This window comes from Thunnus albacares, chromosome 15 (assembly GCF_914725855.1).
Source record: "Thunnus albacares chromosome 15, fThuAlb1.1, whole genome shotgun sequence".
NCBI lineage: Eukaryota > Metazoa > Chordata > Actinopteri > Scombriformes > Scombridae > Thunnus > Thunnus albacares.
In genome coordinates, this window is record NC_058120.1 from 23,258,228 (window position 1) to 23,272,114 (window position 13,887).

At 41.8% G+C, this 13,887-nt stretch overlaps 1 protein-coding gene across 7 annotated transcripts in view; it reads left to right on the plus strand.

Moving 5' to 3' along the window:
- Positions 1–12,958, plus strand: part of pcnx1 (pecanex 1) — a 35,360-nt gene extending 22,402 nt beyond the window's left edge. For 6 of the 7 annotated variants that reach the window (XM_044375152.1, XM_044375151.1, XM_044375153.1 and 3 more), the window contains 22 exons: positions 256–366; positions 577–668; positions 1,289–1,398; positions 1,843–1,948; positions 2,152–2,244; positions 2,438–2,588; positions 2,925–3,066; positions 3,325–3,502; positions 3,764–3,872; positions 4,195–4,324; positions 4,433–4,491; positions 4,723–4,938; positions 5,840–6,093; positions 6,176–6,406; positions 6,745–6,845; positions 7,134–7,284; positions 7,373–7,603; positions 7,683–7,957; positions 8,855–9,033; positions 9,465–9,898; positions 11,189–11,329; positions 11,674–12,958. In XM_044375152.1, the coding sequence (XP_044231087.1) occupies positions 256–366; positions 577–668; positions 1,289–1,398; positions 1,843–1,948; positions 2,152–2,244; positions 2,438–2,588; positions 2,925–3,066; positions 3,325–3,502; positions 3,764–3,872; positions 4,195–4,324; positions 4,433–4,491; positions 4,723–4,938; positions 5,840–6,093; positions 6,176–6,406; positions 6,745–6,845; positions 7,134–7,284; positions 7,373–7,603; positions 7,683–7,957; positions 8,855–9,033; positions 9,465–9,898; positions 11,189–11,329; positions 11,674–11,814 (3,635 nt within the window). In that variant the 3' untranslated portion in view covers positions 11,815–12,958. Of the gene's footprint in view, positions 1–255; positions 367–576; positions 669–1,288; positions 1,399–1,842; positions 1,949–2,151; positions 2,245–2,437; positions 2,589–2,924; positions 3,067–3,324; positions 3,503–3,763; positions 3,873–4,194; positions 4,325–4,432; positions 4,492–4,722; positions 4,939–5,839; positions 6,094–6,175; positions 6,407–6,744; positions 6,846–7,133; positions 7,285–7,372; positions 7,604–7,682; positions 7,958–8,403; positions 8,540–8,854; positions 9,034–9,464; positions 9,899–11,188; positions 11,330–11,673 lie in introns of those variants that run through there. The other variant, XR_006407388.1, reaches the window with a different exon arrangement.
- The last annotated feature ends 929 nt before the right edge of the window (positions 12,959–13,887 follow it).

Sequence of the window (13,887 nt, forward strand, 5' to 3'; positions counted from 1 at the left end):
TCACCAAACAGCAATCAACAGTAATTGCTGCAGTTGCCCTGGAGACGTGCCAGCGTGCACTAATATGAACCGATAATACGCGTCGCTCCCTGTCAAAGATGCATAAACACTAAATCATTGTCATCTGTATGATCTGAAGCCCGATGTCCAGGAAAAATATGGAATTATAACATGAAAAACGTATCTCTAAAAGTCTATGATTTATTTCGTCACACTGACAATACTGTCACCCCTTGTGTCTTTGCCTCCCTGCAGTCTTCACTCTGTGTTTTCCCATCATCTTCTTCGTGGGGCTGCTGCCACAAGTCAACACATTCGTCATGTATCTCTTTGAGCAGCTGGACATCCATGTGTTCGGGGGCAACGGTGAGTGACTTGTAGATGCACAGCAGCATCTCCGCAGGGGTGACCTCTACTGAACGAGGCAATAGCGGCTCACACACACTTGCTTTTATATATATTATGATACGACAGGCTTCATAAAGAGGACAAAGTGCTGATTTGCATTCTGCCTGGCCTAGCGCCTGTCGAGTTGAGTGGTCTCATTGCTGACATCCTCTCATGTGCTCTGTGCAGCCTCCACAAGCCTTCTGTCAGCGCTGTACAGCGTCCTGCGCAGCATCGTCACCGTCGCTCTGCTTTATGGCTTCTGCTACGGAGCTCTGAAGGTGAGAGCAAATCCTTTCTAGCTTTCTAAATCTAACCTAGATGCAAAATAACTGTAATCAAAAAGTAACGCGATGACAGAAATACAGTCGAAATGAACTATACGGCTGTCCTCTACAGCAAGTATTTTAACCGTCACCTCAGTTGCAGATTATAAGACCTCATCAATATAGAAACATTAAATATTAAGATGTTTGAAGACAGTGACACGCAGCGAAAAAAGCCTCAGTATTGTTGTTTTAATGATGTGTTGCCAAAAAATATTCTTGGCAGAGAATAACAGTTGTTTTTTTCTTTGCTGTTCTTTTGAGTGTTGCCAACAGTTTATTACAAAACATATTCTATAGCTCCTTACCATCAAATCCTGGCTGCATCTGTCAATCAATGATATCTGCTTTAATTTAAGATTCCTTTAATAATGTAAACAAAACCTCAGCTGTCCAAACTTTTATAGATTCATGTTTAGTTACCACTGTTTCCCAAAGCAGGAAACTGTTAAGTCTCGTCAGGTCTTGTACAGTGATGCTCTGTAAACTATTAATATATCTTAACCATCAGAAAAATAACCTTCTGAATTTATGGAGGAAAAATATTAAATATGTTAAAATCTTCTCATTCTCAGGAGACCTGGGAGCCTCACCACATCCCCGTGTTATTCTCTGTTTTCTGCGGCCTCTTGGTGGCAGTGTCTTACCACCTGAGCCGGCAAAGCGGCGACCCCTCTGTCCTCATGTAAGTCACCGGTCACGCACGATAGACCTCAGTCAGAAAGTCTTTGTAATGTCTGAGTTTTAGTGACCCACATAGAAATAGATATTAAAGTGAGCTTCAAATACTTGCCACCAAGTCACATGTGGTGAACTCACCCATCTGGCATTTAAATAGGCAAAAACAGGCCATCAGAAGTATTTTCCATTACTGCTTGACCCATGCTTGTGAGAGAGAAAGCCATAATAAAGAATAATCTGTGACTTTTCTCATACATATGCTGTGGATTATCTCAGACAGGGATTTTCTAAGCTTTTTAAAAATGCCTAGTTCAGATAGCTTGACACTGCTTCACACAATGGTTGTAGTGTTAACGCTGGGTGATTATACGTTCCCTCTGAGATAAAACACTCCTAGGAGATTCATGTTATTTGAACCAGCTAATATTTTTTGCTTGTTGCTTTACAGCTCGCTGATACAGACTAAGCTTTTACCCAATTTGAAAGACAAGAACCCAGAGGACCCTCTTTCAGAAGTACAGGACCCTCTGCCAGAGAAGCTGAGGGCCTCAGTGGTGAGTTAAACGTTCATCATTCAACTAAATGAAGCCAAGACTTCTGTCAGTAATTTTATTGGAACAAGGATCGTCATCTGATCATATTACATTTGTTAAAGCTGCTGGCTTCTCCACGGTTGTAATTTTCAACATGAACTCTTTTAATGGAGATTTTTTTTTTCTTTATTTCTGAACCCAATCTTTGTTTTTTGAACATGTAGAACGAACGTCTGCAGTCTGACCTGATCGTCTGTGTGGTCATCGCTGTCCTTTACTTTGCCATCCATGTCAGCACGGTGTTTATAGCGCTGCAGGTACAGTAAATATTTACTAGTGAAAGGCTGATCTCTGTCATTTCATCATATGTTTCAGCCCTAAAGAAAAGAGTAAATGTTCCAAACAAATGCTCACATACATGGTATTTTTTTAAGGGTGGTCTTTACACGTCGAGTATCTGTCCGTACAAACGTATAAGGATTCATTTCCTCCGTCTCTCTGCTCCCTCAGCCTTTCCTGAGTTATGTCCTGTATGCTCTGCTGGGGACGGTGGGGTTGCTCACCCACTACCTGCTGCCTCAAGTCCGCAAGCAGCTGCCCTGGTACTGCTTCTCTCACCCTCTGCTCAAAACGAAGGAATACTATCAGTTTGAAGTCAGGGGTAAGTACTCTGCATCCCATGTAGAGACAGAAACATGGCTCTCTGGGTCACTGCTTTGTTCTAAATCACACCTAAAGAAATCTAAGAACTATTTATTATGTTAGGAAACTTTTAAATTCCTGTGCAGACAAGAGTTTGTGTGTTTATACTTGCAAATGTAAAGTAGAGACAATTACTTTGATGTTCTGTCAGTTGCAAATATGAACAAAGCAAATGCACAATATTTTTCTTCTAGTCTTTGTTTTTTGATGAATTCTGTACAGTTTTGTGTCTCTTAACCGTGCTGCTGTATCTTATAACGATGTTGACAAGCTTCACCTGTCTCTCTCTTGTCAGATGCGGCTCATGTGATGTGGTTCGAAAAGCTTCACGTGTGGCTGCTGTTCGTGGAAAAGAATGTCCTCTACCCACTCGTCATCCTTAACGAGCTGAGCGGCAGCGCCAGAGAGCTCGCCAGTCCAAAGAAACTTGACACAGAGTGAGAATTCTTAAGATATTCGAAGATCTTTGTCTCATTTCCCTCCAATTTCACCCTTTGTTCATTTAATCTACTCCCATCTTGAGTGGCGGATCATGTTCTTCACTAGCAAACCTCACCTCACCTGATTGTTACGAAATCGTTTCAATAATCCAAAAACATAAGATCATAATGATTTAAAGGTTTTTATGCTTTACTGGTTTTATCATATTTATATTGAAAGCAAAAACCATCACGTCTCTCTAAATGTTCCTCCAGGGTCGGCGCTCTGATGATCACAGTGGCGGGCCTGAAGCTACTTCGTTCCTCCTACAGCAGTCCTACCTACCAGTATGTAACGATCCTCTTCACCGTCCTCTTCTTCACCTTCGACTACCGTCATCTGTCAGAGACGCTGCTGCTCGACCTCTTCCTCATGTCCATCGTTTTCAGCAAGGTGAGAGGAATAAATAATGAGTTTTACAGCCGTTTTTCTGGTCTGATTCTGTAGAAGAGACAGATGTTTAAGGTCTAAGAGCTAAATATTGTAATAATCATTAGAATTTAATACATACTGATCAGTTATTTTTCTACTGGTCAGGGCAAAGTGTAGCAATATATTTATAATGCAGTTTAAGTGTTTTGTTGTTGAGGACTTTAGTTGTAACTATTTATGCATCAGCTCGTTTTTTTAAATGCTGTTCTTTTTTTTTTACAGATGTGGGAGCTGTTCTACAAGCTGCACTTTGTCTACACCTACATCGCCCCCTGGCAGATCACATGGGGGTCGGCCTTCCACGCCTTTGCTCAGCCCTTTGCTGTGCCTCGTATCCTTTCATTGTCGTCCTTTATCGTGAGTTATACACTGAGTCACCAGTTTCTCAGGTACACCTGTACCACAACAGCAGGGTTGTAAAGCTCATAATGTTCTGTTTTTGTTGTAACTCTGGTTTGCGGAGGTGTTGAGTCAACTCAGTGGTGATTTTTGATTCAGTGTTTTGCCCCTCTCATGTATGGAAATGCTCTCAAAAGTGTATTTTAATGAATGGTATTTCATGAAGCTCATTCTAAAAACAAAGAGGGTAAATTCTATGTACTTTATAGCAAAATGTGATTTTTCAAGTGATCCTTGACCTCAGCCCCCTGCAGACTCTGCTATGCTGTTTGTCCAGGCTGTAGTGTCTACAATCTTCTCCACTCCCCTCAACCCATTCCTGGGCAGTGCCATCTTCATCACCTCCTACGTCCGCCCTGTCAAGTTCTGGGAAAGAGATTACAAGTAGGGAAAAATAAGTCAAAATCCCGTTTTAATTTTCAAATCTCAAACTGACTATTTCTGTGAATTTGCCTCTGAAACTTTGTGATTTTTAATTTTCTCTTTATGCAGCACCAAAAGAGTGGATCACTCTAACACCCGGCTAGCCTCTCAGCTGGACAGAAATCCAGGTGAGGGCATAAAAAATTTTAATTTGATGATGTGATGCAGCTGCCTTTCATTCATGCAAATTGGAAGAATCTAAAGCATCTCAATTAGGAAAATGGGACACTATTATCTAAGTTGTACTTAACGATTTAGGCTAGAAGAACACATCTACACCTCTATCCCAGTGATGTCAGTGATTTAAAAATGCTTCGTTCCCTTTCCCCCCCCCCCGTCATTCATCTTTCTCTCCTCAGGCTCTGATGACAACAATTTGAACTCGATCTTCTACGAGCACCTTACCCGCTCCCTGCAGCACAGCCTGTGTGGAGACCTCCTCCTGGGCCGCTGGGGCAACTTCAGCACCGGCGACTGCTTCATCCTGGCCTCCGACTACCTGAACGCTCTGGTGCACCTTATAGAGATCGGCAACGGCCTGGTCACCTTTCAGCTGCGAGGGCTGGAGTTCAGAGGTGAGAAGGTCCACGTGTCACACTTGTGAAGAAAATGGCACCAAATCTGTCTGGAATTTGGTTGAAATTGACTTCGACTGGAGCCACTTTAGCTACTAATGAATGAATGTGTTGTAGTGTAAGACATGTATATACAGTATGTGTTAAAAGAGGAGAGTCTTACTGGCTTTATTATATCCTAAAGTCATTAATAAATCAAGTTGTTTTTGTGGTTTAGTGAATAACTTTTAAGTATTTGAAAATAAGGTCAGTATACTCTTTTTTTTTTTTCTATAATTTCCAGCTTTAGTCTCCAAGTCTGATTTGTCTTGATTTAATAAACTCCAGCCCCAGTTTTTTTTATCTTGACAGGTTAAATTAAACCCCAACAATCAAAAAAAACAAGTATTTGAGCTAAGTCTGGACTTAGAAGATAGAGTGAATGATGATTATTAACCAGCTGCCCAGAATTTCCATTCGAGAAATGAGCATTCCACCACATTAATCAGTCCAGTCGTGCTTTATCTTCCTGTTGAACAGACCTGTGTGTGTGTGTGTGTGTGTGTGTGTGTGTGCTTTATCAGTATGACTTTGTGTAATTCAGCCAATAGTGCTGCTGTACAACAAACCTGCTGAAATGGAGCACATGTGATATGCATTTTACAGAATCAGAAACACTCTTCAAAACATGATACATCATCATCAGTCTGTCAACAACTTCACAACTTTCAGTGTTGAAAATATAAACTGTATTACAGCAGCAATATCTTTTTATACTTCTGTCTGTCAACGTGGTATTAAACAGATTCAGACGAGTGAAATTCTTGGGCAGAGTTCTCGATCTCCCTCGGTTTGTTTCAGTAAGCTACACATTTTACAGAACTGTCCTGGCGTCTCTGAACATGTTGATTTCACTCCACAGGAACTTACTGCCAGCAGAGGGAAGTGGAGGCCATCACCGAGGGCGTGGAGGAAGATGAGGGCTGCTGTTGCTGTGAGCCGGGCCACCTCCCTCACATTCTGTCCTTTAACGCCGCCTTCGGACAGCGCTGGCTGGCCTGGGAGGTACTGGTCACCAAGTATGTACTGGAGGGCTACAGCATCACCGACAACAGCGCAGCCTCCATGCTGCAGGTGTTTGATCTACGACGCATCCTCACCACCTACTACGTCAAGGTTTGTTTAAGAGTAGGTCTAACATTTTAAACGTTAAATGGTTTCTATATGTTCTAAATACATCACTCCTTCCTGGTCTCAGGGTATCATCTACTATGTGATCGCTTCCCCTAAACTGGAGGAGTGGCTGGCTAATGAGACCATGAAAGACGGCCTGCGGGGTTGCGGGGAGAGGAACTACGTCGACCTGGATCCTACCTTCAATCCCAACATCGACGAGGACTACGACCATCGGCTCGCAGGCATCTCTAGAGACAGTTTCTGTGCAGTCTACCTGGGCTGGATCCAGTACTGCAACTCTCGACGTGCCAAGGTAATGGTCCTTGACGTTTGTTTTTTATGAGGCTGAGTGATAATGATGGGAGGCATTTAGCTCCAGTGTTTGTCTCTGAATGTCTCGGGTCTGACAACACTCGTTCAGCCATATAGAAGGTATAGAAGTTCTGCACTCGTATCATTTGTTGTCAGGTGACATGTTTTTAATAAGTGAAGAAAGGTAATGGAAATGTCAGGGTTAAGGGTTGAGTTTACACCCATAATAAATAAAATGTTTTACAATATTACAAAAGTCTTGTAGGTCAAAGTTGGCGCTAATTGGAATTTGATTGAGGTTTCATGCGTATTTCTTCCGTCTCTGCTCTGTGTTTGTAGCCGCTGGACAGTGAGAAAGACTCGCCTCTGGTGCTGCTGTGCTTCGGCCTGTGTGTGCTGGGAAGGAGAGCTCTGGGAACAGCAGCCCATCATATGTCCAGGTTATTTAGTAATCCTCATTATAATAAGTTAACGATTTAAAATGTGTCAAGGACTGACGAAGGGTTTGTGTATGTAGGCCAAACAAGCTGATGTGAAACAGAACAAAGATTTCTTTTAACTTTCAAAAGAATAAATAAAGCGTCATGTATAAGCCAAGTAATTAAAAAAGCCAAACATAGCCATCCGGGCCTTTTTAATAGATATACAGTACATGCATGCATATGTAAACACATAAGGTGTCTCTGTATCATGAGTAATGATCATTCTATGTGTTCTGACTCTCACAGCAACCTGGAGTCTTTCCTTTACGGACTTCATGCGTTATTTAAAGGAGATTTCCGCATCTCTTCAGTGCGAGACGAGTGGATTTTCGCAGACATGGAACTGCTCAGGAAAGTTGTGGTGCCTGGAATCCGAATGTCTCTCAAATTACACCAGGTGAGCCTCTCCACACGAGACCTGCTCTTTCTCTCATTCTCAGGATCAACTTTGATCTGTAACAAAACGCCACACCTCTCGTTATCAGGACCACTTCACGTCCCCCGATGAGTACGATGAACCGGCTGTTCTTTTCGAGGCCATCTCCTCCCACCAGCAGAACCTGGTCATCGCTCACGAGGGCGACCCAGCCTGGAGGAGCGCTGTGCTGTCCAACGCCCCGTCACTCCTCGCCCTGCGCCACGTACTCGACGAAGGCACCAATGAGTACAAAATTATTATGCTCAATCGACGATACCTCAGCTTCCGTGTCATCAAGGTAGGTGAAGCATTTGATTCATTGATTGTCACTGGTTGTAAGACAAATATCTAATGAGAACTTACTTCTCGTGCTGCAGGTGAATAAAGAATGTGTCCGAGGCCTTTGGGCAGGGCAGCAGCAAGAGTTGGTGTTCCTCAGAAACAGAAACCCAGAGCGTGGGAGCATCCAGAACGCCAAGCAGGCTCTGCGGAACATGATCAATTCTTCTTGTGACCAGCCCATCGGATATCCCATCTACGTATCTCCGCTGACCACCTCCTACTGCAACTCACACCCCCAGCTCGGACACATCCTGGGAGGTCCCATCAGCATCGGGAACATCCGCAACTTTGTTGTCAGCACCTGGCACAGGTTTGTGGTGATGTGTAGTTCAATAGTGTACTAGACTAATTTAGCTTTGCACTTCTATCTATTTTAATCCATGTGACAGATGAGGCAGGACTCGAAGCTTGCAATGCAGAACACTTAATTTCTTGATTTTGCAATTGATGTTTTAGTATGTTTGTGTTGTTTAAGCTTTGCAAAAGCTAGCACAAATACATCAAATTGTGTTTGGTAATTCAGTTAAATTGGATATCAAATGCACACACAACACGTGGCTATAGTTATGTAAGAAACAAAAGGATGGAGGCACCATATAGCCTCTCATTAAGGTGAAGTGATTACACCTGAGTGGGGTGTTTTCTGTCTAGGCAGGTGTGCTTGTTTTGTTTCTCTTCCTGTCGGATGTGTAGTCAGGTGACCATTCTGAAGGAGACTTCTGACTCTATCCATTCTTCTTCCTTGTCAAAACCTAGTGTCCACGTTATCCACAATGCAACTCAACCGCCGACAGATCAGGCGGAGATTCGGGCGTGTTATTCTAGTAGCGGCTAATGTAGCCTCGAGCCTGCAAGCCTCAGGTAGAGATGAGGAGCAGGCTGCAAAAATCTGGTAACCTCATTTCTTTCTAACCTCACATCCACACCGTCACAGTTGTTTCTTTTTCAAACTTAGTAGTCTTCAGCCCCAACCGTCGCTCACTCAGGTGATTGATCAGACTGTGCACAGCTCAATCTGCAGCCACAATGCAGTAGCATTCCCTAAGACTGTTTGATGTGTAAAATAGGTGCACTTCCCCTTTAAAATCTACTGTCACATAAATGTTGGTATTATAGTAGTGATATTTTATGGCCTGTTGTTGATGTTGATGTTTTTACTTTTGGTTAATCTGACTCTTGTTCAATAATTTGTTTTTTTCTCTTGCAGGTTACGGAAAGGCTGCGGTGCAGGCTGTAACAGCGGAGGGAACATCGAAGATTCAGATGCAGGGGGGCTGTCCTGTGGCAGTGGGAACGGGACCGGGGGCGAGTCCCAGCAGAGCTCAGCGTCGCAGGGTGTAACTTCCGGACCTGTCCCTCCTCATTCGTATCAGCCACACACTCTGGGTGAGAAATACTGTGCCTGTATCACATTTTACCATCTACACCGTATCATGATATCACTACGATGACAAATTAATCTGTTTTGGCTCAGTGAAACTCAGAAGGGTCCGTTTTCACAAGAGACTCCCTTTACAAATCTACATATATATGAATTTTGCAGGAAGTAAATTTAAATTTTGTTCAGGCACCACAGTGGCCTAGGGGTTGAAGTGTTGGCCATGAACTGCCACGTCCCCAGTTAGTGTTTCAATTCCTGTCATCTCTCTACTGTCCAATAAAAGCATTAAATACCCCCCAAAAATCTGAAGACAGGTGTATTTTTCCAGTTAAATTCCAACCTAGCATTGTTTTAAAAATGCCATAATGGTTTGATGATGACGTTTTTACAAATTCAGCATGTTCTCCTCCTGTCCTCTCGTCCTTCTTGTGTCCAGGCACCAGTCAGAGTTCTCAGTCTGTCCAGTCTGGTTTGGTGCGCCACTCCCCTGCACGAGCCTCCGTTGCCAGCCAGTCGTCCTCTTACCGCTACAGCAGCAGCCGCCACTCCTCCCTGCGCACCTCCACCACAGGCCTGGAGCCCTGCCGACGTTCCTCCACCAGCCAGCTGTCTCTGCGCACGCTCCCCACCTCCCTGCAGCTCCGGCTGGGCTCCACCTCCGACCCGGCCGGACCCTCCGCCTCCCTTTCCAGCCACAGCATCCCTCCCTGCAAACGCCACACGCTGGTGGGCCTCCTGGGTAACGACGGCCTGTGCAGCACCGTGACCGATCCTCTCAGCCAGCAGCATCATCACCATCACCACCACCCACAACAACACAACCCCACCGTCTCCACCGTGCGCAGAGATGACATCTCCTACAGAGTGCAGGTTTGTAAAATTAAATAAAGCAAGAGTGAAATCATGTCCAGAAAACGAAAAGAGCACCGGCGTCCTTGGCAAGTGAAATTTAGCAGCAGATTTTCAGTGTCACGCATGAATCTACACCAACAAATAGAGAAAGGTGCCAAAGAACTTTACATGTTTCTCAGTCTCTTGTTTGTATTCTGTTCTTCACTCCCACCTTAAGATTCAACCCACCTGTCAGTTCAGCCTGCTTGTCTCAAATCGTGAGCTCACTGACCGATACTGTAAACCCACCTAATATAAAAATCAACAGCACTGTGGCCTTAAAAATAATATAATGTACAACAACCTCCACAATATTTAACTGTTAACACACCGTACAAGCATCTAAAAACAAATTTAACTTGTTAAACTTAAGGAATATGCAACTTAAATAATTAAAATTAGTAAGTCTAAGCTAGTGATGAAATATAAATCTACAAAAGAATTTAAACTCAGTGTCATAATTTCAGGAGAATTTGTGTTTTTATGCATTTAATATTACATCATGGCCATTTATATCATTACAGAGTATGTCTACCTCCTCTTCAAACTCAAAACTGAAATTACATAACTGCTCCACTGAAATAATAATTTGTCACAAGAAGAACTTGTATATGATCTCTGGTTCCTTCCCTCAAGTTTCACTGCTTCTTGTTACTTGAGCCTTCAAATAAAGGCAAGAATGACAGAAATAAACTTTAATATTATTATTAGTTTGGTGGCATTTTTCGTTTTATTACATAGTTTACAGCTGAGATACAGACGAGAAACATGAGGAGAGAAAAGAGTGGTATGGCATACATCAAAGGTTCCCATCAGAATCTAACTGGGGATATTTTGGTTATGTGGTATGTGTTGTAATCAATTCCAAGGAATTGGTTATGACTGTCTTGAGTAAGGTTTTTGTGACCTTACTCAAGACATGTCTTGAGTAAGGTCCTTGTGACCGAAACTTGAACACTTCTTAATAAATCAGTGCAGAGGTGAAAAGTGTGTGTGAATCGACTTTTTTTCTTTTGAATTGGATCTTTCGGGGAATTGATTCCCTGCAGCACAGGAGAGACTAAGCAAGAGGTGTGCGTGTTGCCTTCTACACATGTGTCGTAACCACAAAGTAAACTTTTAAAAGACATCAGTACTAACGAACGAACCACCTGCACTTGTATCCGCTCCTCTGACTTTTGCATTTGCATGTCATGACATCTTTGAGTATTGATCCTTTGTGCTGCCGCAATATAAATTTCATTGTTGTTGTTCTGTTATGTCGCTCAGATTGTGGATGTGAGTCAGGTGCTGGAGACCATAAACTTATCGAAGCGTAAAGAGCTGCAGTGGCCTGACGAGACCGTAAGACTGAGGGCAGGACGGACCTGCTGGAGGGACTGGAACCCCATAGAGGGCATGGAAGGACATGTAAGATCAGCGTCAACAGATTGACCTCAGTTTACTCATAATGTATAGATAGTGTATGAGTTTTTTTTCTTATCGAAAGAGCCTATCTTGGCTATTTGCTCATTTCTGACTCACTATTACCAGTAAGTACAGTCAGCTTTAGATTTCAACATTCATTCAGTTCAACACACACACACACACATTCTCCAACCTCTTATGCTATAAATGTGATTTTGCAATAATGATCTCGTTTATATTTATGTCCTATTTTTTGGCCCATAACACCCTCTCTGACCTACTTGCTCTGTATTAAATGCTTCATAAATTTGATTGGAATGCTTCCTTTCATCTGTTGCCCTCTGCAGGTGATTCACCGGTGGGTGCCTTGTAGCCGAGACTCAGCCAGTCGCTCCCATATCGACAAGACCATCCTGCTGGTACAGGTGGATGATAAGCTAGTGCCCATTATTGAGACTGGAGTTATTGAGTTGGGTGCAGAGGTCTGAGACGAGCAAGCACACGTCACACGTTTAACACTTGGTGTGAAGACGAAGCCAGACCTCCCTGGCTTTCAGCAGGACGCGGGAACCTGCATACAAAAAAAAAAAGGAAACGGGAGCTCTCCCCCCTCCCCCGTTCCTTATCGCTGAGGGGGAAAGGAAGCCAGGGAAAAGTGCAAGCAGAGGCAGAGTATACATTCATCCAACATCCTTTACTGCATCGACGCACACCCACAGTATCTGCCTTGCTTTGCATCTTAGAAATGCTGCATGACAGTAAAAAAAAAAAAACCCTTAAGTTAAGTTAGTTCTTGCTACTGGTAATTACTTTCTATGCATTTCATTGACTTTTGTTGGCAATTCTGACAAAGCTGAGTGTAAAGAGTGTGTGGAGATTTTTTTGTGTGTTTTGTTTGTCTTTAAATAATTTTGCCAAATAAGCCTGGTATTGAATATCTGCCATTGGTTTCATACATGTGAAAAGCTTTTTTTTTTTTTTTTTTTTTCCCGCTGCCAAGACGACAGAGGAAGTTGTGGTGCAGAACAGACTGAAGTCAGAGACGTACCGGTGCTGCGCTCAACAGACTTCTCTGTTTCATTGTTGTCATTCCGTTCGGATTAGTTTGAAATTTGCAAGATTACTTTGCGCAAAGAAAACAGAACTTGCACTATAATTTTTTTTTATTTACAGCGATGCACTACAATCTTTAGATAATATCACTTTTTATTTATTACAGACTTTGAATGGCCATGGTTACCGATGCCTTGGGAATGAAAAAAATGCAATCATCATTCTGTTTTCAGCCATTTTTATTTCACTATTTTATGTTTGATAAACTTGAAAGTAACTTTTTACTGTATATGATTATATATATATATATATATCTATATATATATTTACACAAATATATATATATACAGTATATATATAATGTCAATGTATAAAAGATTTTGTTTTCAATATTTATTACTGTGAACATGGTATTTACACTTTGTTACTTTTTTTTTTTCATTTTGGGACAAAGGTTAATGTGTTAAGGACCATTGGTTGAAAACAAGATGCCGAATTTTTGATGGACTGTTTCACTATTTAACTTAATTCTTTTCTATATTGAAAAATAAAAGTTTGATTTATTGCTGACATCTTTAATATCGCCTCCACTGATTGTTATTGATGAATTTCATTCATTCCTCCAAAATTCATTGAACTGAAAGTAAGTAAGTCAGCAATTAGAGGAAGCTTGCATTCGCATTTTGTGATGAGAAAGCTGAGTCATCAACAGAATGAGTAAAAACTAAATGTTGCATGAGTGAAGAAATGAGACTCGTGATCAGCAGGTGTGGTGAACTGGCACAGGTTTGTTTTTTGGGGTTTTTTCTGTGGTTTATAAGTCTGTTGTGTCAGAGAGTCATATGACAGGCCTTTACTGTGCCCACATTAACAGTTTATAAGGAGTTACACAACATGCTGCAAAACCAGTACCATCCACTGTTCATATGTGAATAATCTGCAGCTCTGAAGAATTACTACATTCATATACAGCACACTATCGTACAGAAATCCATTTTAAAACTGCTGCATGCATATATACTGGATATTTTATATGTTTGTGTTTTTAGCTTCTTATAATTTAAATGCTCCGTTTAAAAATAAATCTAAAACTCACAACTAGAGTTTTCCACACAGAAATATATTAATATTGTGCATTACTAGTCAACCCAGAACTTATAACATCGTGCTCAAAGACAGTATTTGATTCCTCAGGGTAACAGTTTGCTCTGTCTGTATGACCTTACATTGCACTCCTTTTTATACCATTTTCATGCATACTTAACTTTAACAGGTAGTGTTCAGGTGTTACAGCTATTTTTTTCAGTTTTTTTTTTTAATGTTAGTGAAGGCAACAGGCATGTATTTTTTCTAAAATAAATAAATGCTTGATGTTATTGTTCATAGAAAGACTTGTTTGCTCAGTAATGATAATCGACTGGAAGTCAAAAGTTTATCTAGTTTTTTACTTTCACCAGAAAACAGTCGAGGTCAAGTTCATACATGTTGTTTTTCACCCACATGACTGT